Source organism: Tursiops truncatus, chromosome 9 (assembly GCF_011762595.2).
Source record: "Tursiops truncatus isolate mTurTru1 chromosome 9, mTurTru1.mat.Y, whole genome shotgun sequence".
Lineage (NCBI taxonomy): Eukaryota > Metazoa > Chordata > Mammalia > Artiodactyla > Delphinidae > Tursiops > Tursiops truncatus.
The window spans coordinates 46339335-46363239 of record NC_047042.1 but is presented as its reverse complement, the minus strand read 5'-3'; the positions used below and the strand labels follow the sequence as shown (position 1 = coordinate 46363239).

Below are 23905 nucleotides of genomic sequence, written 5' to 3'. Positions count from 1 at the left end.
TTCTTATTCTTAGAAGACAAACACTGAAGTATCTTGATGCCTGCAATTTATAGTTAAATGGTCCAGCCAAAAGAGGAAATGTGTGTGCATGTGTAGAAAGTGTATGTGTAAAAAAAGAAAAAAGGCACACAGGTGTTAAAAATGTTAACAGTCGGGCTTCCCTGGTGGAGCAGTGGTTGACAGACCGCCTGCTGATGCAGGGGACATGGGTTCGTGCCCCGGTCCGGGAGGATCCCACATGCCACGGAACGGCTAGGCCCGTGAGCCATGGCCGCTGAGCCTGCGCGTCCGGAGCCTGTGCTCAGCAACAGGAGAGGCCACAACAGTGAGAGGCCCGCATACCGCAAAAAAAAAAAAAAAAAAAAAAAAAATAGTTAACAGTCAATCTAGATCAAAGGTATCTATTGGGCATTCACTGAATTCTTTCAATTTCCTGTAGCTTAAAAATTTTAACTATCAAATAAGAAAAAAATGATCTTAAACATTGAGTCTGATAATTCATATTGCACACGAGCTTGGTCACACTTCTTCTGAATCTTGTAAGCACAGAGTATGTGGAAGCAACCAAACTTTACTCAAAAAAATATATATATATATATATTTGCTAGAATAAATCTATGTTCTGTCTAGCTTTAGCCTGAATGGACTACTGTGAAATATACCTCTGCCTCACCCTGCACCTCACCAGAGAGGTCCTGTGAGGGAAGGAAGACCTGCTCATACATGACATTTTCCTATCAAGCAAAGAATCCCACCTTGGGGGGGTAGAAAACAGAAGTAGCCCAAGTAACTGCTACTGGAACAGAGACAATATAATCCAGCAATCTGCCAGCATATTACAAGACGTATAACTGCCAATTTCCTCCGCACTCCCCTCTTTGCAAGACCTTCACTTTAGAGGAGGTTACTTCCATGCATGATGGAACAACAGGTGCATAAGCAAGAAAAGGAAGGTGCTGGTAAAACTGAGGGCATTCGCACTGCAGCGCTGGAGTTTACTTTGTTTGCATCTCAAACCCACGCATGCGGGAAAATCAGACACAGGACCGACAGAGAATGTTCAAAGCTAAAGAACACCACCCCAGAATGGCAGGTGGTTTAATCTATCAAAGCGGGTGCTGGCACGTGGCAAGGCCAGATGGCTGGATCTACTACAGTTTATATACAGAAGGCTACTTTTTATATATTATACTTGGTTATTAGGGGACACTGGCGGTCGTATTACCAATATTTCAAGAGTCCAAAATTTTGCACTTAATGGTAAAAGCCAACTGCATTCTTTTTGTTTTGTTTTGTTTGCGGTACGCGGGGCTCTCACTGTTGTGGCCTCTCCCGTTGCGGAGCACAGGCTCCGGACGCGCAGGCTCAGCGGCCATGGCTCACGGGCCCAGTCGCTCCGCGGCATGTGGGATCTTCCCGGACCGAGGCAAGAACCCGTGTCCCCTGCATCGGCAGGCGGACTCTCAACCACTGCGCCACCAGGGAAGCCCCAACTGCATTCTTATACAACTTAGGAATGACTCATTTTTAAAAATGTAAACAGAAAAGACTGGTAAGGGAAAAAAAATCCAAAGGCATTTTGCAAAGTGTCCTATTTAATTTTAGATGGTCCAGTGTCTCTCTTCCAGCTTGGGCAGAATGCCCTTCTTGGGGATTTGGAATCATTATTCTGTCTGTTAGATTTCGAGCATTTAATCATATGTGACATTTAAAAGTTACTTGAGCAGAGAGAAAGACTGTAGAAAAGTTCACAGAGCTATGTTTTAAATTTACTCACAATTTTTACAGCGGCCTTCAAAAATACCAATATACTACATACACTTGAGTACATCTTCACACCATTCAACTGCAAGAGTTGTGAAACTATAAACAGTTGTTTAAACTATGTCAAGAAATACACACATAGAATCCCCAACTGTGATAAGAACACTGAAGGAAATGTTAAGGGTATTATTTCTAAAATAACGTATTAATTGTAATAGGGAGAGAAAATGCTCTTAAGAGATGGGAAGGTAAACACTGACTTCCTAATCATTAAAGCAACAGAAAGCTGTTTCAAACAAAAAACAATTAAACGAGATAATTAAAAATAAACATACCCATCTTTGGTCTGATCCACCACACCACTTAAAAGTTCCACAGTCTTTGGATTAGGCTGGCTTCCTCCAAAAATATTCAAATATCGAATGACGAAGTCATTGGGAGACATGAAAAATTCACCATTTTTTTCAATGTTTGCATACTGTTTAAAAAGAGAGAGAAAATATATTTTGTTCTCAAAAGTATATAACCAATATGTGAAAAAGCGGAGAATATTCAATGGATAAAATATCAGACATGACAATATACTCTTTACAAGGACAGTTATTTCCCATCGCTCCAAATAAAAAGCAAAACCCCATTAAGTTTGCTGAGTTTTATTTTTATACCAGCGGTTCTCAACTGCAGGCAGCTTAGCCTGATTGTCCAGCTTACATACACCAATGTCCCCAATAGCCAAGCACAACGCACAAGGACGAGTCTTCTCTGTACGTTACCTGACTTTCTGGGGTGGAGTTCTCTAGCTCTGAGCTGCCTCTGTTTTCGCGTTTCCTCACAGGGGACATCTGGCAGTGTCTGCTGACAATTCTGATTGTCATAACTTGGGGGGAGGGGCAGAAGCAGAAACTGGCATGTACTTGGTACAGGCCAGGGATGCTGTTAAATACCCACAGTGCACAGGACGACCCTCCACCCCAATAACAGAGTCACCCAGCCAACTGTCGACAGCGCTGAGCTTGAGAAACCCAGGTTTACAGAAATTTAGAAGGACAAATTTTGTCTTGTTCTTTAGCAAGAACATACAGTTGTTTTTTTTAAAAAAAAGTAGAATTCTGAAATCATGAATGAAAACAACCCAATTCTTTTGCCCCCTTTCCTGTTTCAAAGGCAATAACGTTGAAAAAAAAAAAAAGGATAAGCTGGAGAGCAAACTGTTAACAACATGGCTGCTGGGAGATTTTATGGAAGCAGGTAAGAAATGCTGCTGTGGTTAGTGTCCTCTCCATTCTACAGCAGAAATGGTTAACAAGAATAAGGTGGTTGGATTTCCCTGGTGGCCCAGTGGATAAGACTCCACACTTCCACTGCAGGGGGCACAGGTTCAATCCCCGGTCAGGGAAGTTCCATGTGCCGCGCAGTGTGGCCAAAAAAAAAAAAAGAGATTAAGGTGGCATGTCATGCTTTTTCACAGCGTCCCCCCAGGTCTTGCCTGCAAGACGTTCCAGTTCACATAGGTGGAACCTGCTCATTTCTGTTCTGTGGAGGACCGGGGGCTGTGGGAAACGCTGAGAAACAACATGGGGGTCACACATATCCCTGTGGAGCAGGGGAGGGCCTCTTGATCCTTGGGATCAAACAGTGATTTGGGGGGTGGAGAGATGAGGACCATGAACTACAAGAAGAGAGCTAGTTGGGTGACAGCAGCCACAGTGATGGGAGAGCACAGTGAACAGAGGTGCAATGATAGCATCTCTGTTCCCTCTGTAACTGCAGTTAATCCCAGTTAAAACTGTTTTAAAAAGTCACTTGTCAGGGCTTCCTTGGTGGTGCAGTGGTTAAGAATCCGCCTGCCAATGCAGGGGACATGGGTTCGATCCCTGGTCCGGGAAGACCCCACATGCCGCGGAGCAACTAAGCCCATGCGCCACAGCTACTGAGCCTGTGCTCTAGAGCCCGAGAGCCACAACTACTGAAGCCCGCGCACGTAGAGCCCATGCTCCACAAGAAGAGAAGCCACCGCAATGAGAAGCTCGCATGCCACAACTAGAGAAAACCCACGCACAGCAACAAAGAACCAATGCAGCCAAAAATAAATAAAAATAAATTAATTTTTAAAAAAGTCACTTGTCATTTCTACATTTCAGTCATTCCAATGTGGGATAAGCTCTTGGTTAGATACTCAGTTATGAGCTTTAGAGTCTGTCGGGCCTGGGCTGCAGAGAGCTCTGCTTCTGCCTCTGCCTCTAACCACCTGGAGGGCCTCAGGTAAGTAACTAAAGCTTTCTGGGCCTCTGGCTCCTCACCCGTAAAATGGGGATAACAACACTACCTGCTCTTAAGGTTGATACTAGAAATAAATGAACAATCATGTAACGCACTTAGCACAATGCCCTACACACAACAGGTATTTTATAAATGATCTAGATTATTGGTTTTTGTTTAACATTTTTTAGCACAGTACAAAAGAAAAGCTCAAAGACAGCCCACTAATCCTACTATTCTTCAGTTAGCAATGAATTTGGCTTTTTGCAAACGTAGAAGGATTGTACTTTGATTTTCCTAACTGAGGCAAAATAAGACTGAAATATAAAGGAAATGTCACTTCTAATTACAGCAATCCTATGATTTAGAATTATACCTATGTTTGCTTATAGTAGTGAATAATTTATTTATTTAAAAACAGTTTAATTTATTTTAAAAAGTTTAACTCTTCTCCCATCAGTAGACATTATTAGATTACTGGATTATCTCCAGTTTGGGGTATTTTTTAAAAAGCTAAGGTAACAGCTTTGTATGTAACATTTGTGCAAATTCCTGACAAATTTCAAAGGCTAGGCTCCCGGAAGAGAAATTGTTGAGTCAAAGGAGAGCAGCTTTAAGGGTCTTGATACTTATTAACACACTGCTCTCCAGAAAGATTGTATCAATTACAGTCTCACCAACAGTGTGAGAACATAGCCTTTTCCCCCTTTGTCTATCATACTTGTTGTAAATATTTTTCGAGTTTAATATTTTTATATAATTGAGGCTGTAGATTTTTATCTCCTTTGCAATTTCTTCCATTACTTCTAAGTTTAGAAACTAGTTCTTCCTCATCTCAAGACTAAATATTCACCCACGTTTTCTCTTAGCTTTTCTTGAATAGGTTTATCTTTTACCTTTAAGTTTCAGTACATTATTGGTACTTTGTTTTTCTATGTGGTCTGAAAAAGTATCCTCCACCTTGAGTCTTTTCTACTTACTCTCTTGGTTGTCCTAGGATCATACATCAAATCATTCTCTCTTCCCCCATTTAGGATGTAATGTTTACCACATACTAAATTATCATATGGTCACCAGGGAAAGGCTTGGCAAGCAAGTCCATCTTCAGTACCACTTCTGATCGGTCGTCAATGGCTTCCTAAGGTCAAGATGTACTCTGACCAAACTCCATGGGAGAATGCCAGGATGGGCTGACAACTCCTGTCATCACTACAGCAGGAAATGTTTCAGGTCTATCCTAGGCATTGACCTGTCTACTCTTGCAAGATTACATGCATCTTAATTGCTATAACTAGAGGGAAAGCTCTGCCAGGACAGGACTTTTCTCCTTTCTCACTGCTATATCCTCAAGTTCCAGACTGTCGCCTGGCAGAGAGTGAAACATGTTCAATAAATATCTGCCGAATGAATGTGAACTTACAAAACAGAAATAGAGTCATGGATGTAGAAAACAAACTTATGATTACCAAGGGGGGAACGGGGGCAGGGATAAATTGGGAGACTGGGATTGACATATACACACTACTATATATAAAACAGATAACTAATAAGGACCTACTGTATAGCACAGGGAACTCTACTCACTACTCTGTAATGACCCACATGGGAAAAGAATCTAAAAGAAGAGTGGATATATGTATATGTATAACTGATTCACTTTGCTGTACACCTGCAACTAACACAACACTGTAAATCAACTATACTCCAATAAAAATTAAGAAAACATTGCATTACTTTTCTCCTGCAAGTCTTCTTGGCCATAATCACTCTTTGATTTTTCCCCAAATGATCTTTAGAATCACTGTCAAGCTACCGACCCCAAAAAAAATTCCACTGAAAATGGAAATTAAAACTACAATGCGATACCACTACTCATACACAAGATAATTAAAAATAAATAACCAATGTTTGCAAAATGTGAAGCAAATGTAACTGGTGAAGCACTTTAGAAAACTGCTTGGCAATATCTACTATAACTGAACATACACGTAAGCAGAGACCCAGCAATTTCACACCAAAAAAACAAAAACCCCATGCTTTAGCATTTTAATGTCCACAGCAATATTATTTTGATAAGTATGTTGTCATTTTGTTACTTGTTTTCTGGTTGTTTTGTATTATAGTTGTTCTCTGTTCTTTTCTTCTTCTTTTAGTCTTGTCCCTTGTTGTTTGATGATTTTCTTTAGGGATATATTTGTGTTCCCTTCTCTCTAGTTTTTGTGTATCTACTGTAGGTTTTTTGATTTGTGGTTACCATGGAGTTCATATATGTTGACCTATAACTATATCTACTTGTTTTCAACTGATTAAGTCATATAAGTTCAAACACATTCTAAAAGATCTACATTTTCTATTCCTCCCTGCCACATTTTGTTTTTGAGGTCATATCTTACATCTTCATGTCTGTCTCTTAACTGTTTATTGTAGTTTAGTTAATTTTACAATTTTTGGCTTCTAGCCTTTATACTGGCTTATTTAAGTGGCTGATCTACAGCCTTTACTATATACTTGCCTTTACCAGTGGGATTTTTCCCTTCCTGTAATTTCTTATTGGAGCTTTTTCTTTTTCATTTAAAGGCGACCCTTCAATGCTTCTTGTAAGGTCAATTTAGTATTGATGAACTCTTTTAGTTTTTGATTGTCTGAGCAGCTCTTTATTTCTCCTTCAATTTTGAATGATAATCTTGCTGGGTAGAGTATCCCAGGTTGTAAGTTCTTCCCTTTCGGCACTTTAAATATATCATGCCACTCCCTTCTGGCCTGCAAAGTTTCTGCAGAAAAATCAGCTGACAGCCTTATGGCAGTTCCCTTGAATGTGACTTTGTTTTTCTCTTGCTGCGTTTAAAATTCTCTACCTTTACCTTTTGCCATTTTAAGTGTATGTCTTGGTGTGGGTCTCTTTGGGTTCATCTTGTTTGGAACCCTCTGTGCTTCCTGTACCTGGATATCTGGGAAGTTTTCAGCCATAATTTCATCAAAGACCCTCTCTACTCCTTTCTCTTTTCTCCTTCTGGGACCCCTAAAATGCAAATGTTAGTACACCTGATGTTGTCCCAGAAGTTCCTAAAACTATCCTCACTTTTTACAATGTTTTACTTTTTGCTGTTCTTATTGGGCAATTTCCATTACTCTATCTTCCAGATCACTTATATGTTCTATATCACCTCATCTCTTGTTAATTCCCTCCAGTGTATTTTTTTTCATTTCAGTTATTATATTCTCCAGTGCTGGCTGGTTCTTTTTTTATATGTTCTAGTTCTTTATTAAAATTCTCACTGTGTTCATCTATTCTTTTCCCCCGTTAAGAGTCTTAGTACTAATGCTTTGAACTCTTTATCAAGTAAATTACTTATCTCTGTTTCATTAGTGTTTTTTTCCAGGCTTTTTCCCTTGTTCTTTCATTTGAAACGTTTTCCTCTGTCTTCTCATTTTGTTTAACTTTCTCTGTCTCTATGAAATTAGGTGAAACAATTACCTCTCCTGGCCTTGAAGGCGTGTCCTTGGAGCATCCACATGCAGTCTGCACGTGCCCAGTGGCTTTGGTGGGACAGAAAGATCTGATGTGAGCACGGGCTGCGTCTTCTCCAGGGTGTACTCGCAGCTACCGCCTTGGTAGGAGGTGGAGCTGGAGTTGGAGGGGCTAGAGCCAGAGCCATGTGCAAGCCAGGGCTTCTCCGCTCAGTGGTCATCACAGCTCTATTGGGGGTGGGAGCTGGGTTTCTCTTGGGTATGACAGCAGTCTCTGCCTTGGTTTGGGACATGGCCAGGGCCTGAGGGCTTTAGGGGTGCATTTCTGTGCAGGTTTCACTCTTTCCCCCATGTGTGTACCTTGGGTAGAGGCTGGATCGGGGCCAGAGGGGTTGGATCGGGGCCACAGCACTAAGCTGGTCCCACCCCACAGCAGCATTATTTTGAATAGTGAAGAAATGGAAAATAACTCAAATGTCAACAGTAGAATATTTAAATGAACTGTGGTATATTCACACAATGGAATAAATTAATACCAACTACACACGACAACATGCATGAATCTTACAAATAAAGCAGGAGTGAAAGAAACTAGACACAAGAATACATATTGTGTTATTCTATTTATATAAAGTTGAAAACCAGGCAAACTAATATACGGTGGCGGACAACTAGTTACTCTTGGAAGGAGCGGGTATTAACTAGGAAGGGCGTCAGAGGGCTTCTGAGGTGCCGGGCACCTGGGTGTACTCACTTTGTGAACATGCATGGAGCTGTACGTTTATGATTTGTGCACTACACTTAACCCTCAAGAAACAGCTGACATTTAAAAATCTCAGATATTTTACCTGCCTCATTTTTTTAGAGGTGATAAGTCATCCCTTAAATGTAAGAACATGTTAATTTGGACACAAAGAACACAGTTTTCTGCAGTTTTAAAAATCAGCTCATCACCAAGGCTGGGGTGGTCTGCCTGTGATTAAAGTAAACATGTCAAAGGTTTTCCTTAGATTGATGGAAAGAGGGTCCCTGTCAGGGGAGTGGACTATACCTTACAGCTACCACATCTTTGAAATGTTATTTAATCCTTCTTTGGTAATAGATTTTACAAATGACCTGAAGCTTCTCTCCCTTACAATTTTTGGAAGTTTTAATATGATTAAACATATATACTTATAAAATGGGAAGGCTTTTAGGATTCCTTGCACAACCTAGTATAATACTAATTGTGATGGTTAATTTTATGGGTCAACTTGACTGGCCAACAGGTGCCCAGGTTAATCATTGTTTCTGGGTGTGTCTGTGAAGGTGTTTCTGGATGAGAGTGACATTTCAATCTGTGGCCTCAGTAAAGTGGATTTTCCTCCCCAATATGGATGAGCTTCATCCAATCCATTGGGGACCGAATAGAATAAAAGGTGGAGGAAAGAAAAATTCACACCTTTTATCCTTCCCCATTACTTGAGCTGGGACCTGTCTTCTCTGGCCCTCAGACTGGGATTTACATCATCAGCTCCCCTGGTTCTCAGGCCTTCAGACTGGGACTGAATTACAACACAGGTTTTCCTGGGTCTCTAGCCCACAGACAGTATATCATGGGACTTCTCAGCCTCTAAAATGGATGGTGTGAGCCAATTCCTCACAATAAATCTCATTAGATAGATAAATAGCTAGAGATGGAGATATCTCCTACTGGTTGTTTCTCTGGAGAACCCTGACTAATAAGCCAACTGTCAACATGAAGACGCACCACCACACCCAATGAATACAGTAGCAAAGGAAAGGAATGTGTCACTACACTGTATGCTCAGAGGCCAGGGAGCCTAACTGGCCTGCTCACCACTGGTTAAACAAAATAGTCTATCAACTGTGAACACACCAGAACTATAATCATCCAGCCACCCATGTTTGCCACAAATCATTCACATCTGAGGGCTGAAGGGCAAATTCTCCTTGACTGTTTTCTCGCCACAGAGAAATGCTGTGCACACCTGATCACTACGTCTGACCATTCTTCACCCTGATTCCCTGTTATAGGGGTGGAATAAAGTATAATTAAGAATTTGCATATGGATCAAGTATTTTATGTTATTAAGGAATTACTATTAATTTCATTAAGTGCACAGTGATATATATTATGGCCATGAGGGAAACTGTTCTTATTATTTGGAGCTGTATGCCAAAGTATTTCGGCTGAATCATGGTGACAGCTAACTTACACTGAAATATAGCATTAAATACATATATGAAACTATATGACAGATATTAATTTAAATTAAGTGGTGGTTATGTGGGTGTTTACTGTACTACTCTATTTTCTGTATATTTGTAAATTATAACAAAAAATTTTAAATACAATTATCACAAAGTTAATACAGAAAAATATGTTACTGTTGATAAAAATTTAAAAGATACAATTTTTCAACTAACAAGTTGGCAGAAAGGTTTTTTACTGCTGCTGCTGTATTTTTTTAAATAATCTGAGTTGACGTCATAATGTGGAGAAATGAAAACTTCCATACTCCCAAAAACGTGTACTGATACAATCTTCTTGAAAGGCAGTCTGCCAAGAACCAAAAGCCTTAAAGTGTTGTAAAGTGTTGTAAACCCACTCTTTAATCCAACGATGCCACTTCTATGAATTTATCCTAAGAAAATGCTAGCTATATGCAAAAATGTAGTTTCAAGGGTATTCATTACAGTGCTGTTAATGACAGCAGAGCAGAGAAGACAACTAAACATCCAATAATAGGGAGTGGCTAGATAAATTATGGTAAAACAGCCATATACAGTAATATGATAGCAATAAAAATAATGCAGAAATGCTTTCAATTATAGGAAAAGGTATTCATAACATCTTAGGTGAGGGAAAAAATGGATACAAAATGGTATTTCCTGTTAAGGAAAATAATTATATTCATATACAGAGACAAAGAAACAGGGAGAGGGAAATGGATACATGTCTATATAAACATATAGACATAAATATATATGGATCACAAGTTACATTTCTTTATACACATCTGCCTTTTAAATTTTCAAAACATAGGAACTGTTTTGTCATAAGAAAAAAAGTTTTTCAAAGAAGGAATTATTTTTCCAATTTTGCCTACAAACATTTTTTAAAGTATATATTATGCTTTTGTTGACAAAGAATAAAAGATCGGTCATTTTCAACCAAATGGTCCTTCAAAATGTCTTTAACTTGCCCGTTCTCCATTCTCCCTGCTACCAAAACCCTCATCAAGTTATTAGGGTCTCACACCACAATTACATCCGTCGCTGCCTAACCCATGGTCTTGCTGCACCAATCAAATCTCAGACCCACACTCCATGTCGCTGGATAACTCAGAAAACCTTCAATGGCTTCCTATTGTTTAGCAGAAATAGCAAACTCCCAATTCTCTTTCTAATTTTGTCACCCACACACTGTAATACTTGGCAGACTCCTTGGCACAGAGTTGAATTTAAATAAACATTTGAAGAATGAGCAGGAATCCTTCAATCTGGAGGCTGTTTGCTCCCAAACCCACCTCCAGGCCTTCCCTCCAATGTGGTCCTGTTTCCCAGAAGCCTCGGCTGCCCTCCTCAGTGCCTGCCCAGCTCCCACGCGACCCTGGGGCTCCACAAATTCCCTCTCCAAGGAGCCTTCTCTGACCTCTCCCCACCACAGGGACTGCTCCCTCCTCCCATTTCCTGTGGCATTTGCTTTAACCACACAAGTGACCCTTGACTGTGCTGACTTAAGATTTTTTTTACCTTCTGCATGCCTGTAAATCTGGTCTCCTTTTTCTGCACATCCCACTCACTGCGAATTTCCATGGGGTTTTATTTAAACTGTAAGCACTCAAATACACACCTGTTTAACATGAAACAGCACGGAAAGTGTTAGGCAGAGGAAAACCCCACGTCAACGTTTAGGTTAGAAACAAAACTGACTACACCTAGACCTCAACTTCTACATCCAGACAAAACATTACCCGCCACATATCACTAGAAAAGCCTGCATAAAAAAATTCAAACACCTTAGGCTGGGGATGCTTTATGCCAAGTTCCACCCTGCCTACCATTCTAGTACCATTGCCTAAGCCCCTAGGCTGCAGGCCACTGACACACCTGGAGCTCTTAGAGCTCTTTGCTTTGGTCATGCTATTGCCTTTGCCTGGAACAGTCTTCCTTTGCTCCACAACCCTCCTCCACCTTCTCCATCTGATAAATACCAGCTCAGATATCACCACCTCCCGCAACTTTTAATGACCCTCTCTAGGAAGATGTAATTAGCCCCACATCATCTCCCTGCTAATTAATGCTACATAATGCAGATCAACCATATTATTTTTTTACACTTAAACACACACACAGTGAGATAGTTAAGGGCAGGAGCCATGATTTATGCATCTTTATATCCCCAACACCTGACACTGTACTTAACATACAGTAAGCAGCTTCAAAAAAACGAAGTGGAATTGATTTTAATTCTTTTCAAAAAACTAAAATAAGCCAGAATTGGGCCCATTTTAGCCCACCAGGACCCCTCTTTCCTTATCTGTTTTGGTTCTGCTAGCTCTCTCTGCTCTTCACAGCTGCCACTCCCCTGTTACCAGCACATCTGGTCCAAAGGGTACAGTGAAGCTTCTCTCCACCTCCCCTAAGCTACAGAAGAATCATCTAACTAGTTTAGCAGAGAGAAGGTTGGGATATTTATAAATAAGGAAAGTCAGGAAGAGTCATAGAAAGTCAGCAAAGCAGTCAGGTTTACAGCATGCTCACTGCTGATCCGCGATTAACTGAAAAGCCCAGCCCCAGCAGAGACACGCCTGGTCCAGCCCCCAGGCGCCTCTCTCCCTATTCTTCCCCCATAACAGCGTCTGCGGCAGAGAGTAAACAAGAGCTCCTCAGCGTGCGGAGCCAAGGTGGATTTGTGTTGGTACCACACTACCCAAGCCTGATGAGATCACCCGAACCTCTGCCAGATCCACAATCCCTTCCAGAAACTGCTGACCACTGTCTTCTTCGGGGACAGTTGCCCCACATCATCCTCTCGGACTCTAAGTCATATGGAACTCTCACTCAAAAGCCACGTAGTCCCAGCCACGCCAAGAGAAGGCAGCACTCCCCTATCTGGTCCCAAAGGTTCCAGCCCAGCCTTCCGGCCCGCTGACGCAGAAGCCCCACAGGTGGCTCTCCAGAACTCTGCAGGGACTGCTACCCTCCTTGGGTCTACCTGACCAATCTCATTTGTCTGCAGTAAAGGCTTGCCTGCTACTGAGATGTGGCAGCTGGAAAAAAGATACGTTGTTCCAAAGCAGAATCTTAACCCAGCCTCACCAGCCACCACGTGCCATCAAAGGGTGGGCACGGCTTTTACACGGAACCTTTGCACTGGATCACATCAAAAGACCAGTAAGTACCCAAGATGCACCATCTCCTGAGACACTCTAAGTTGTTCCCATTTCCCGTCAGAAGGATGCCCACAGCTATTGCTGGTTTAGAAGATGGGAAGTACACAGATCCTGAGTTCAAGGAATGATGATGACTTTGCCAGCTAGAGTTAACCAGTTGTATGCATCTCTCTAGGCTCCTTAGCAACCCACTCACGTGCTCTTCTGCAAGTGGTCTTCCAGAATTACCTCATGAGAGTAGACCTTAAATACACACCTTTAAAATGTCTATGGTTCACTCATACACACCTCAGCCCAATCACGGGGGGCCCAACGTGCACAGCAACAAACACTAGTCTAGGTGAGAAAGAAATGTGTTTCTGTTTTCTGGACTTTCGTTATCCAGAATTCTTTTCCACCTTAGAATCTCTACACTGTATTGACCTTTCTGGGCAAAAAACAAATTTATAAAGAATTCTGCTTTCTTATATATAATACAATCCACCTTATAAATTTTTTTCTCATATTTTGCTCATATTTTTAACCATTTTCTCTTGGAGTCCGTCTCTTTTTTTGAATTATTTAATTTCAAGCATTTACTGAATCGATATCTGATGCACATCACGTGCATATCTAATGCATATCACTTTCAAATAAGTTTTTTCATTTAATCTTTACGAATTTTTATGACATTATGAAAATGTTCATATATCAATATATACAAAGTAGACTGAATAGTATAATAAACCCAATATTCCATTTCTCAATTGCAAAAATTACCATCATACTGCCCACTTATTTCTCCTACCTCACCAAAACTGGGTTATTTAAAAGCAAATCTCAGATATCATAATCTCATCTGTAAATACTTCAGTGTACATCTCTAAATGAAAAAGACTCTATAGTTCCCATATTCGGAATACCATTACCTGGCCTAAAAAATCAATTAATAACAATTCTTTAATATCAAATAATCCTATCAGTATTCAAATTCCTTGATTCCTCAATTTTTTAATAGTGACACAGTTTGATGAGGAAAGTGATGCTCACAGAATTAATAACTTCCTAAGCCATATATCTGATACACAGCAGTATAATAAGTTCCTCACTTGAAGGCTTGATCCTCTTTATATATAGCACAGCTACCTTTTCACCATGTTTAGAAAAGGTCCACATATATATTTTTTAAAATTTTCTTTACAAGAGTGGCCTTTTCTTTCTTTTTTTAGTACTTCATTGCCAGTTAAATAACCTTAAAAGTGGTCCAGTGTTTGGAACCTGAGGTAGGCTTTTATTAGAGTATTAATCACTCAGTGCCTAATATCACAAAGTAGGTGCAAGCGTAAGAAACTGAGGAAGTAAACTTGTGTGCTGTCTGTTGTGATGTAGTATCTACTATTACTCATACTGGGGCCTCCTCAAGGGCACCACAGTTGAAGTAAAATGATATGATGAAGATGATGATGATAAGAGCAACAACAATGCTCTATCTAAGGAGAGACAAGGCTGGTCCCCTTTGGATGGAAGAAGGATTACTAAGATGTTTACGAAGAGCTTTAAACTTCTTAGGAGGAAAAGTATTAGTATCATCAAACTGCACAAGTCAACCCTGGAAAGGTAAATGGGTTGTGAGACTAAATCCCTCCCCACTCCGGAACAGCCCCCCCACCCCACCCCGGGCAACTCTGTTTCAATACCTAATACCGTGTGAGACAAAAGAAAGTAAAACATAAACAATGCAGCCATCACAAACAGTCGCCTACAAGTACCTGATACATTTTTAAAAATAGATATAACTGTAAAGGATCTCTTTTACACGTCTTAAGATACTTTGCGGGATTTTTTTTTAAATATAACAATGAAATTAAGAGCTGCTCAAAAATAATCTTCAAAGTTACAGAACACAAACAAAAAACAAAATAGATTCCTTTATACTGACCTTCAAAAATATTGTTCTAAGTTCGGCTGGATCTGCTCTCTTGGTTAAAGCCACCTATAAATAAACATAAAAATGTTTGTATTATTAGAACAAAGCTGAGAAATCAAGCTAGCAGACGGAAAGAAAATAAACTCCAGGTTAGAAATCAGTGGATTTCATTTTTACACTTAAAGCACTAAATTTCCCCAGTGCATAAACTACTCTCTGGATTTTAAATTAAGACTCCTTATGTGGCTTCTAGAATGATAACATTCCGTGCAAGAAACCAGTAAAGCTCCTAATATGTAGTGTTTAATATATACCATTGTTTTTCCAAAATGAGTAAGAAAAAAAGAAAAGTTGAAACAGATTTGTAACCACCTGGCATTTTAAACTACACTCCAGAGTGACCCACACCTTTCATAGGCCAATATTAAAGTACAACTTGTTCGTTAACTATGTAAGAGAACATAGTTCTTAGAGAAGTTAGTGAGCAAGGCAAACAATATTAACAGAAGGGAATTACTTCCCACAGTTCCACAATGGACAGGTGTGAATGCCCAGCTATCTGGTCATGCCAAGCAGTCTCCTCCTCTCCCCTACTTTTAAGAAACCAGAAGTCTCCAATTATACAGCACTGAGAAATATAACCACTGTTTTGTAATAACTTTAAACGGAGTATAATCTATAAAAAATGTTGAATAGCAACGCTGTACACCTGAAACTAATAATGTAAATCAACTATACTTCAACGAAAAAAAAAAGCCTAAGTCTCCATATGTATGACTATTATTTACCACATTCTAGAATACAAGGGGCTATGGTTAGCTTTCAGAGCAAAGTCTGACAGATTAGCTCAGAATAGGTGTTGTGCTTAATTCTCCAGCCCACAAAGTCCAAAAACATCATTGGGGAAAAAGAAGACAAACTTGAATATGGCTGCCCCAGGCCAACACAAAAGAGTCCTTATGTGGAACCAAACAGTAGGCTTATTCAGCGTCCCATCACCCCATCCTGCTGGCAAAAACCGTCAGGAGACTGAGTTCTCACCAAGCACAGCGTCACCCCACGATACAGCCAAGGAGGGGTTCCTGGAACCACCCCAATACTGGAGCCATGTCGCTATCCATGGGGAGATTTATGCAAATTGTTCTAAATCCTTTCTGTGTGTTTGCAAAGGCTCTTCTGAGACCTTTGGACAATGGGTTCTCTGTCTCGAAATATGTAACTGCCTGAGCTTCTTGGCCTGCCACTGTCAGGAATAATTTTATTAACTAATCACTGGAATAGGAGAGGTAGTTTTCCTGAAACCAGTTAGTTGGTCACCTTGTTTCCCAAAGCAAGACTGATAACTCTTAACTTCAGCTGAGTACTTGTAACCACCAATGCTATTTTTATCCAGAAGAATTTGTAATCTCTTTAAAATCCTCAATTAGTGAGTGTTCTTTGCTGTTCAATTAACGAGAAGAAAAGAGACTGCTAACCAACCTATGATTGATGATAGTGCTAAGAGTCTCAGAAGATCCCCTCCCTTTGGGTCTATATTCTGAGAAAGGTGGCGTAGGACAAACACTATTGGAGAAGATGAGCCAGCATGAAATGCCTCTATCCTCTCCTTTAAGAGCAAAGAAATTCCCTTCAAGTTCTACATCTCAAGACCGTAACAGTTTTTTAAAAGGCCTATGGTGACCCTCAGCACTTAATTGGGTTTCCTTTTAAAAAAGCAAAGGTAAGTTTCCACAAAGTGAACTATTCTTGCTCCATCTGAATAACACATCCTTTAAAATCAAATTAATTCACCATGCCACATACTTCATAAAGCCTTCCCTGGGCAACACAGTTTCAGAGTGAACTTCCCCCGCCCTAAATTCCCACAGCGTTCTTTTACTTACTAATCCCAAAATGCACCACCAGGACTACACCTCTGTGAGAGAAAGAAAGCTTTCACTCTGTAACTCTCCCAGGGTGGAAGGCACAGGAGAAAACAATCCATATAGTGGCCCAGCACTTTTAAGTCAGGTCACCTGATGTGTACAGAACACTTCATAGTTACAGTTAAGTTACAGTTACACTTAAGTTACAGTTAGACATGCCAGCGTTCTGAAGGGGTACTGAGATGGAGTCTACCTGGTGGCAAAACCAGGAGCTAGCAAGTTCTGTGAACTGGAAAAAGGGAGCCAAGAAACGTAGCCTCCCTTTTTAAGCCAACTCAGAACACCTGCTCAGCAAGCGCACGTTGCATCACCTGACAATCCTTAGTTCATTGGGCTTCTCAGAAGATTCACGAAACTCTAGATTTTTTCCAAAAGGCTGATTTTCATTGTTTTATATACATGTATATATTTCTCATATACTAACAGCATGTAAATATTTACAGATACTATTCTTACAATCTGATTGCCTGATTTGCTTTATCATTACTCTTCTGAATTTGCGTTTATAAGAATAGATGCCACCATTAAAACAAAATATTTATATCAAGAGATTTAAATAAAGTAATTTTCAAACATAGGGAGTAAATCACCGAGAAGAAAAAGGATTATTGGCAGATGACTATGAATTACCACCATTTACTACTTAATTCAATAGAGAATTTTATACAGAAGCACATAACATTCACACCAAGTGGAGGTTAAGGGAGAAGGGGGGGAGAACTGGAAAAACTATGCAGTATACGTTTTTCCATAAACTGGGAGAAGTTAACCTTTGTTTAAAGACAGTATAGAAATTTCAGGTCAATTCCCCAAACCTATGTTCCACGGGGCAGAATCTGAAGAACACTGAATATGTAAAATTTTTGATAAGAGAAACATTATAAATAACAGCAATAGCATTTGCAAAACACATATACTAGCTAGGTACATCCCAAATACAAAAATAAAAACAGCCAAAAATAACATAACTTCAATGACTGGTTTAAAAGGGGGGCAGTGGGAAGTATGGCAAGGAAAACCAGAGAGATAAAGCGTGAATTCTGTGCTCTGCAAGTGAACCTTGACTGATACAATCAGTAACTCTAAAAGAAATTGCCCCCAAACACAGTTACCATTAACTGGAGAAGAAAAAAAGAAAGAGAGGTCTCATCACATTTAAGAAAAATAATTCTTCATTGACTTCAGTGAGTCACTCATTCCTCATCCTACAGTTTCCCTACATTCTAATAAATGAAAAGCAGATCCGAGCTTCAAGAAGGCAGAAGAGTAAGACGTGGAGATCACGTTCCTCCCCCACAAATACATCAGAAATACATCTACGTGTTTAACAACTCCTACAAAACACCTACTGAACGCCGGCAGGAGACCTCAGACCTCCCAAAAGGCAAGAAACTCCCCCATGTACCTGGGTAGGGCAAAAGAAAAAAGAATAAACAGAGACAAAAGAATAGGGACGGGACCAGCACCAGTGGGAGGAAGCCGTGAAGGAGGAAAGGTTTCTACACACTAGGAAGCCCCTTCGCGGGCGGAGACTGCGGGTGGCGGAGGGGTGGGAGAAGCTTCAGAGCCACGGAGGAGAGCACAGCAACAGGGGTGCGGAGGACAAAGCGGAGAGATGCCCGCACAGAGGATTGGCGCCGACCAGCACTCACCAGTCCGAGAGGCTTGTCTGCTCACCCGCCGGGGCGGGCGGGGCTGGAACCTGAGGCTCGGGCTTCGGTCAGAGCGCAAGGAGAGGACTAGCGGCGTGAACACAACCTGAAGGGGTTAGTGCACCACGGCTAGCCGGGAGGGAGTCCCGGAAAATGTCTGGAGCTGCCGAAGAGGCAAGAGACTTTTTCTTGCCTCTTTCTGTTTTGCAGTGCGCGGGGAGGGGGGGATTAAGAGCGCTGATTAAAGGAGCTCCAGAGACTGGCGTGAGCCGCGCCTAAGAGCGCGGACCCCAGAGCCGGGCATGAGACGCTAACGCTGCTGCTGCCGCCACCAAAGAGCCTGTGTGCGAGCACAGGTCACTCTCCACACCTCCCTTCCGGGGAGCCTCTCCAGCCCGCCACTGCCAGGGTCCCGGGATCCAGGGACAACTTCCCCGGGAGAACGCACGGCGCGCCTCAGGCTGGTGCAACATCAAGGCGGCCTCTGCCGACGCAGACCCGCCCCGCACTCCGTGCCCCTCCCTCAGAGGCTCGCCGCGCACTACGGGCCCCTCCCCCGCAGGCTCGCCACGCACTCCGTACACTCCCCCCCCCCCCCCCCCCCCCCCCCCCCCCCCCGCCCCGGCCTGAGTGAGCCAGAGCCTCCGAATCAGCTGCTCCTTCAACCCTGTCCTGTCTGAGCGAAGAACAGACGCCCTCAGGCGACCTACACGCAGAGGCGGTGCCAAATCCAAAGATGAATCCCGGGAGCTGTGTGAACAAAGAGAAAGGGAAATCTCTCCCAGCAGCCTCAGGTGCAGCGGATTAAATCTCCACAATCAACATGAGGTACCTGCATCTGTGGAATACCTGAATAGGCAACGAATCATCCCAAATTGAGGAGGTGGAGTTTGGGAGAAACGATATACATATGTTTTTCTCTTTTTCTCTTTTTGTGAGTATGTGAATGCTTCTGCATGTGATTCTGTCTGCATAGCTGTGCTTTTACCATTTGTCCTAGGGTTATGTCTGTCCATTTTTTTGGTTTTTCTTGGATTCTTTAGTATAGTTTTTAGCGTTTGTTATCATTGGTGGATTTGTTTTTTGGTTTGCTTGGTCTCTTCTCTCTTTCATTCTTTCTTTTATTTCATTACTTTAAATTTTTTCTTAATAATTATCTTTTATTTTTTATTTTAATAACTTTATTTTTTCTTTCTTTCCTTTTTTCTCCCTTTTATTCTGAGCCGTGTGGATTACAGGGTCTTGGTGCTCCGGCTGGGCGTCAGGCCTGTGCCTCTGAGGTGGGAGAGCCAAGTTGAGGATATTGGTCCACCAGAGACCTCCCAGCTCCATGTAATATCAAATGGCAAAAGTCTCCCAGAGATCTCCATCTCAACCTAAGACCCAGCTCCACTCAACGACCAGCAAGCTACAGTGCTGGACACCGCATGCCAAACAACCAGCAAGACACGAACACAACCCAGCCCATTAGCAGAGAGCCTGCCTAAAATCATAATAAGGTCACAGACACCCCAAAACACACCACCAGACATGGACCTGCCCACCAGAAAGACAAGATCCAGCCTCAGCCACCAGAATACAGGCACTAGGCCCCTCCACCAGGAAGCCTACACAACCCACTGAACCAACCTTAGCCACTGGGGGCAGACACCAAAAACAACGGGAACTACAAACCTGAAGCCTGCTAAAAGGAGACCCCGAAGACAGTAAGTTAAGCAAAATGAGAAGACAGAGAAACACACAGCAGATGAAGGAGCAAGGTAAAAACCCACCAGACCAAACAAATGAAGAGGAAACAGGCAGTGTACCTGAAAAAGAATTCAGAATAATGATAGTAAAGATGATCCAAAAATCTTGGAAATAGAATGGAAAAAATACAAGAAACGTTTAACAAGGAACTAGAAGAACTAAAGAGCAAACAAAAAATGATGAGCAACACAATAAATGAAATTAAAAATTCTCTAGAAGGAATCAATAGCAGAATAACTGAGGCAGAAGAACGGATAAGTGACCTAGAAGATAAAATAGTGGAAATAACTACTGCAGAGCAGATTAAAGAAAAAAGAATGAAAAGAATTGAGGACAGTCTCAGAGACCTCTGGGACAACATTAAATGTACCAACATTCGAATTATAGGGGTCCCAGAAGAAGAAGAGAGAAAGAGAGGGACTGAGAAAATATTTGAAGAGATTATTAGCTGAAAACTTCCCTAATATGGGAAAAGAAATAGTTAATCAAGTCCAGGAAGTGCAGAGAGTCCCATACAGGATAAATCCAAGGAGAAACATGCCAGGACACATTTAATCAAACTATGCAAAATTAAATGCAAAGAAAAAATATTAAAAGCAGTAAGGGAAAAACAAATAACATACAAGGGAACCCCCATAAGGTTAACAGCTGATCCTTCAACAGAAACTCTGCAAGCCACAAAGGAGTGGGAGGACATATTTAAAGTGATGAAAGGGAAAACCTACAACCAAGATTACTCTACCCAGCAAGGATCTCATTTAGATTCGATGGTGAAATTAAAACCTTTACAAACAAGCAAAAGCTAAGAGAACACAGCACCACAAAACCAGCTTTACAACAAATGCTAAAGGAACTTCTCTAGGCAGGAAACACAAGAGAAGGAAAAGACCTACAAAATAAACCCCCAAACAATTAAGAAAATGGTAATAGGAACGTACATATCGATAATTACCTTAAATGTAAATGGATTAAATGCTCCCACCAAAAGACATAGACTGGCTGAATGGTTAAAAAAACAAGACCCATCTATATGCTGTCTACAAGAGACCCACTTCAGACCTAGGGACACATACAGACTGAAAGTGAGGGGATGGAAAAAGATATTCCATGCAAATGGAAATCAAAAGAAAGCTGGAGTAGCAATTCTTATATCAGACAAAATAGACTTTAAAATAAAGATTATTACAAGAGACAAAGAGGGACACTACAAAATGATCAAGGGATCAATCCAAGAAGAAGATATAACAATTGTAAATATTTATGCACCCAACATAGAAGCACCTCAAAACATATGGCAAATGCTAACAGCCATAAAAGGGGAAATCGACAGTAACACAATCGTAGTAGGGGATTTTTTAAAAATCAATTATTTATTTATTTTTGGCTGTGTTGGGTCTTCGTTTCTGTGCGAGGGGTTTCTCTAGTTGCAGCGAGCGGGGGCCACTGTTCATCGCGGTGCGTGGGGCTCTCACTGTCGCAGCATCTCTTGTTGCAGAGCACAGGCTCCAGACGCGCAGGCTCATTAGTTGTGGCTCATGGGCCTAGTTGCTCCGTTGCATGTGGGATCTTCCCAGACCGGGGCTCGAACCCATGTCTCTTGCATTGGCAGGCAGATTCTCAACCCACAGTAGGGGATTTTAACACCCCACTTTTACCAATGGACAGATCATCCAAAATGTAAATAAATAAGGAAACACAAGCTCTAAATGATACATTAAACAAGATGGAGTTAATTGATATTTATAGGACATTCCATCCAAAACAACAGAATACACTTTCTTCTCAAGTGCTCATGGAACATTCTCCAGGATAGATCATATCTTGGGTCACAAATCAAGCCTTGGTAAATTTAAGAAAATTGAAATCGTATCAAGTATCTTTTGTGACCACAAGGCTATGAGACTAGATATCAATTACAGGAATAAATCTGTAAAAAATACAAACACATGGAGGCTAAACAATACACTACTTAATAACCAAGAGATCACTGAATAAATCAAAGAGGAAATAAAAAAATACCTAGAAACAAATGACAATGAAAACATGATGACCCAAAACCTATGGGATGTGGCAAAAGCAGTTCTAAGAGGGAAGTTTATAGCAATACAATCCTACCTCAAGAAACAAGAAACATCTCAAATAAAAAACCTAACCTTACACTTAAAGCAATTAGAGAAAGAAGAACAAAAGAACCCCAAAGTTAGCAGAAGGAAAGAAATCATAAAGATCAGATCAGAAATAAATGAAAAAAGAAATGAAGGAAACAATAGCAAAGATCAATAAAACTAAAAGCTGGTTCTTTGAGAAGATAAACAAAATTGATAAACCATTAGGCAGGCTCTTTATGAAAAAAAGGGAGAAGACTCAAATCAACAGAATTAGAAATGAAAAAGAACAACTAACACTGCAGAAATACGAAGGATCATGAGAGATTACTACAAGCAACTATGTGCCAATAAAATGGACAACCTGGAAGAAATGGACAAATTTTTAGAAAAGCACAACCTTCCAAGACTGAACCAGGAAGAAACAGAAAATATAAACATACCAATCACAAGCACTGAAATTGAAACTGTGATTAAAAATCTTCCAACAAACAAAAGCCCGGGACCAGAAGGCTTCACAGACGAATTATAGCAAACATTTAGAGAAGAGCTAACACCTATCCTTCTCAAACTCTTCCAAAATATAGAAGAGGGAGGAACACTCCCAAACTCATTCTATGAGGCCCTCATCACCCTGATATCAAAACCAGACAAAGATGTCACAAAGAAACAAAACTACAGGCCAGGGCTTCCCTGGTGGCGCAGTGGTTGGGAGTCCGCCTGCCGATGCAGGGGACGCGGGTTCGTGCCCTGGTCCGGGAGGATCCCACATGCCGTGGAGCGGCTGGGCCCGTGAGCCATGGCCGCTGGGCCTGCGCGTCCGGAGCCTGTGCTCCGTGGGGGGAGAGGCCACAGCAGTGAGAGGCTCGCGTAACGTAAAAAAAAAAAAAAAAACTACAGGCCAATATCACTGATGAACATAGATGCAAAAATCCTCAACAGAATACTAGCAAACAGAATCCAACAGCACATTAAAAGGATCATACACCATGATCAAGTGGGTTTTATCCCAGGAATGCAAGGATTCTTCAATATACGCAAATCAATCAATGTGATACACCATATTAACAAATTGAAGAATAAAAACAATATGATCATCTCAATAGATGCAGAAAAAGCTTTCAACAAAATTCAAAACCCATTTATGATAAAAATCCTCCAGAAAGTAGGCATAGAGAGAACTTACCTCAACATAATAAAGGCCATATATGACAAACCCACAGCCAGCATAGTCCTCAGTGGTGAAAAACTGAAACCATTTCCACTAAGATCAGGAGCAAGACAAGGTTGCCCACTCCACCACTATTATTCAACATTGTTTTGGAAGTTTTAGCCACAGCAATCAGAGAAGAAAAAGAAATAAAAGGAATGCAAATCAGAAAAGAAGAAGTAAAGCTGTCACTGTTTGCAGATGACATGATACTATACATAGAGAATCCTAAAGATGCTACCAGAAAACTACTAGAGCTAATCAATGAATTTGGTAAAGTAGCAGTATACAAAATTAATGCACAGAAATCTCTTGCATTCCTATACACTAATGATGAAAAATCTAAAAGTGAAATTAAGGAAATACTCCCATTTACCACTGCAACAAAAAGAATAAAATACCTTTGAATAAATAAGACACTGATGAAAGAAATGAAAGATGATACAAACAGATGGAGAGATAGAC

At 41.0% G+C, this 23905-nt stretch overlaps 1 protein-coding gene across 3 annotated transcripts in view; it reads right to left on the bottom strand.

Moving 5' to 3' along the window:
* SLC25A13 (solute carrier family 25 member 13) overlaps positions 1–23905 on the bottom strand; it is a 203131-nt gene that overhangs the window by 156131 nt on the left and 23095 nt on the right. For all 3 annotated transcript variants that reach the window (XM_019927669.2, XM_019927678.3, XM_019927685.3), the window contains 2 exons: positions 14812–14865; positions 2100–2242 (listed from right to left, as the gene is read on the bottom strand). In XM_019927669.2, coding sequence (XP_019783228.1) covers positions 2100–2242; positions 14812–14865 — 197 coding nt within the window. The remainder of the gene's footprint in view (positions 1–2099; positions 2243–14811; positions 14866–23905) is intronic.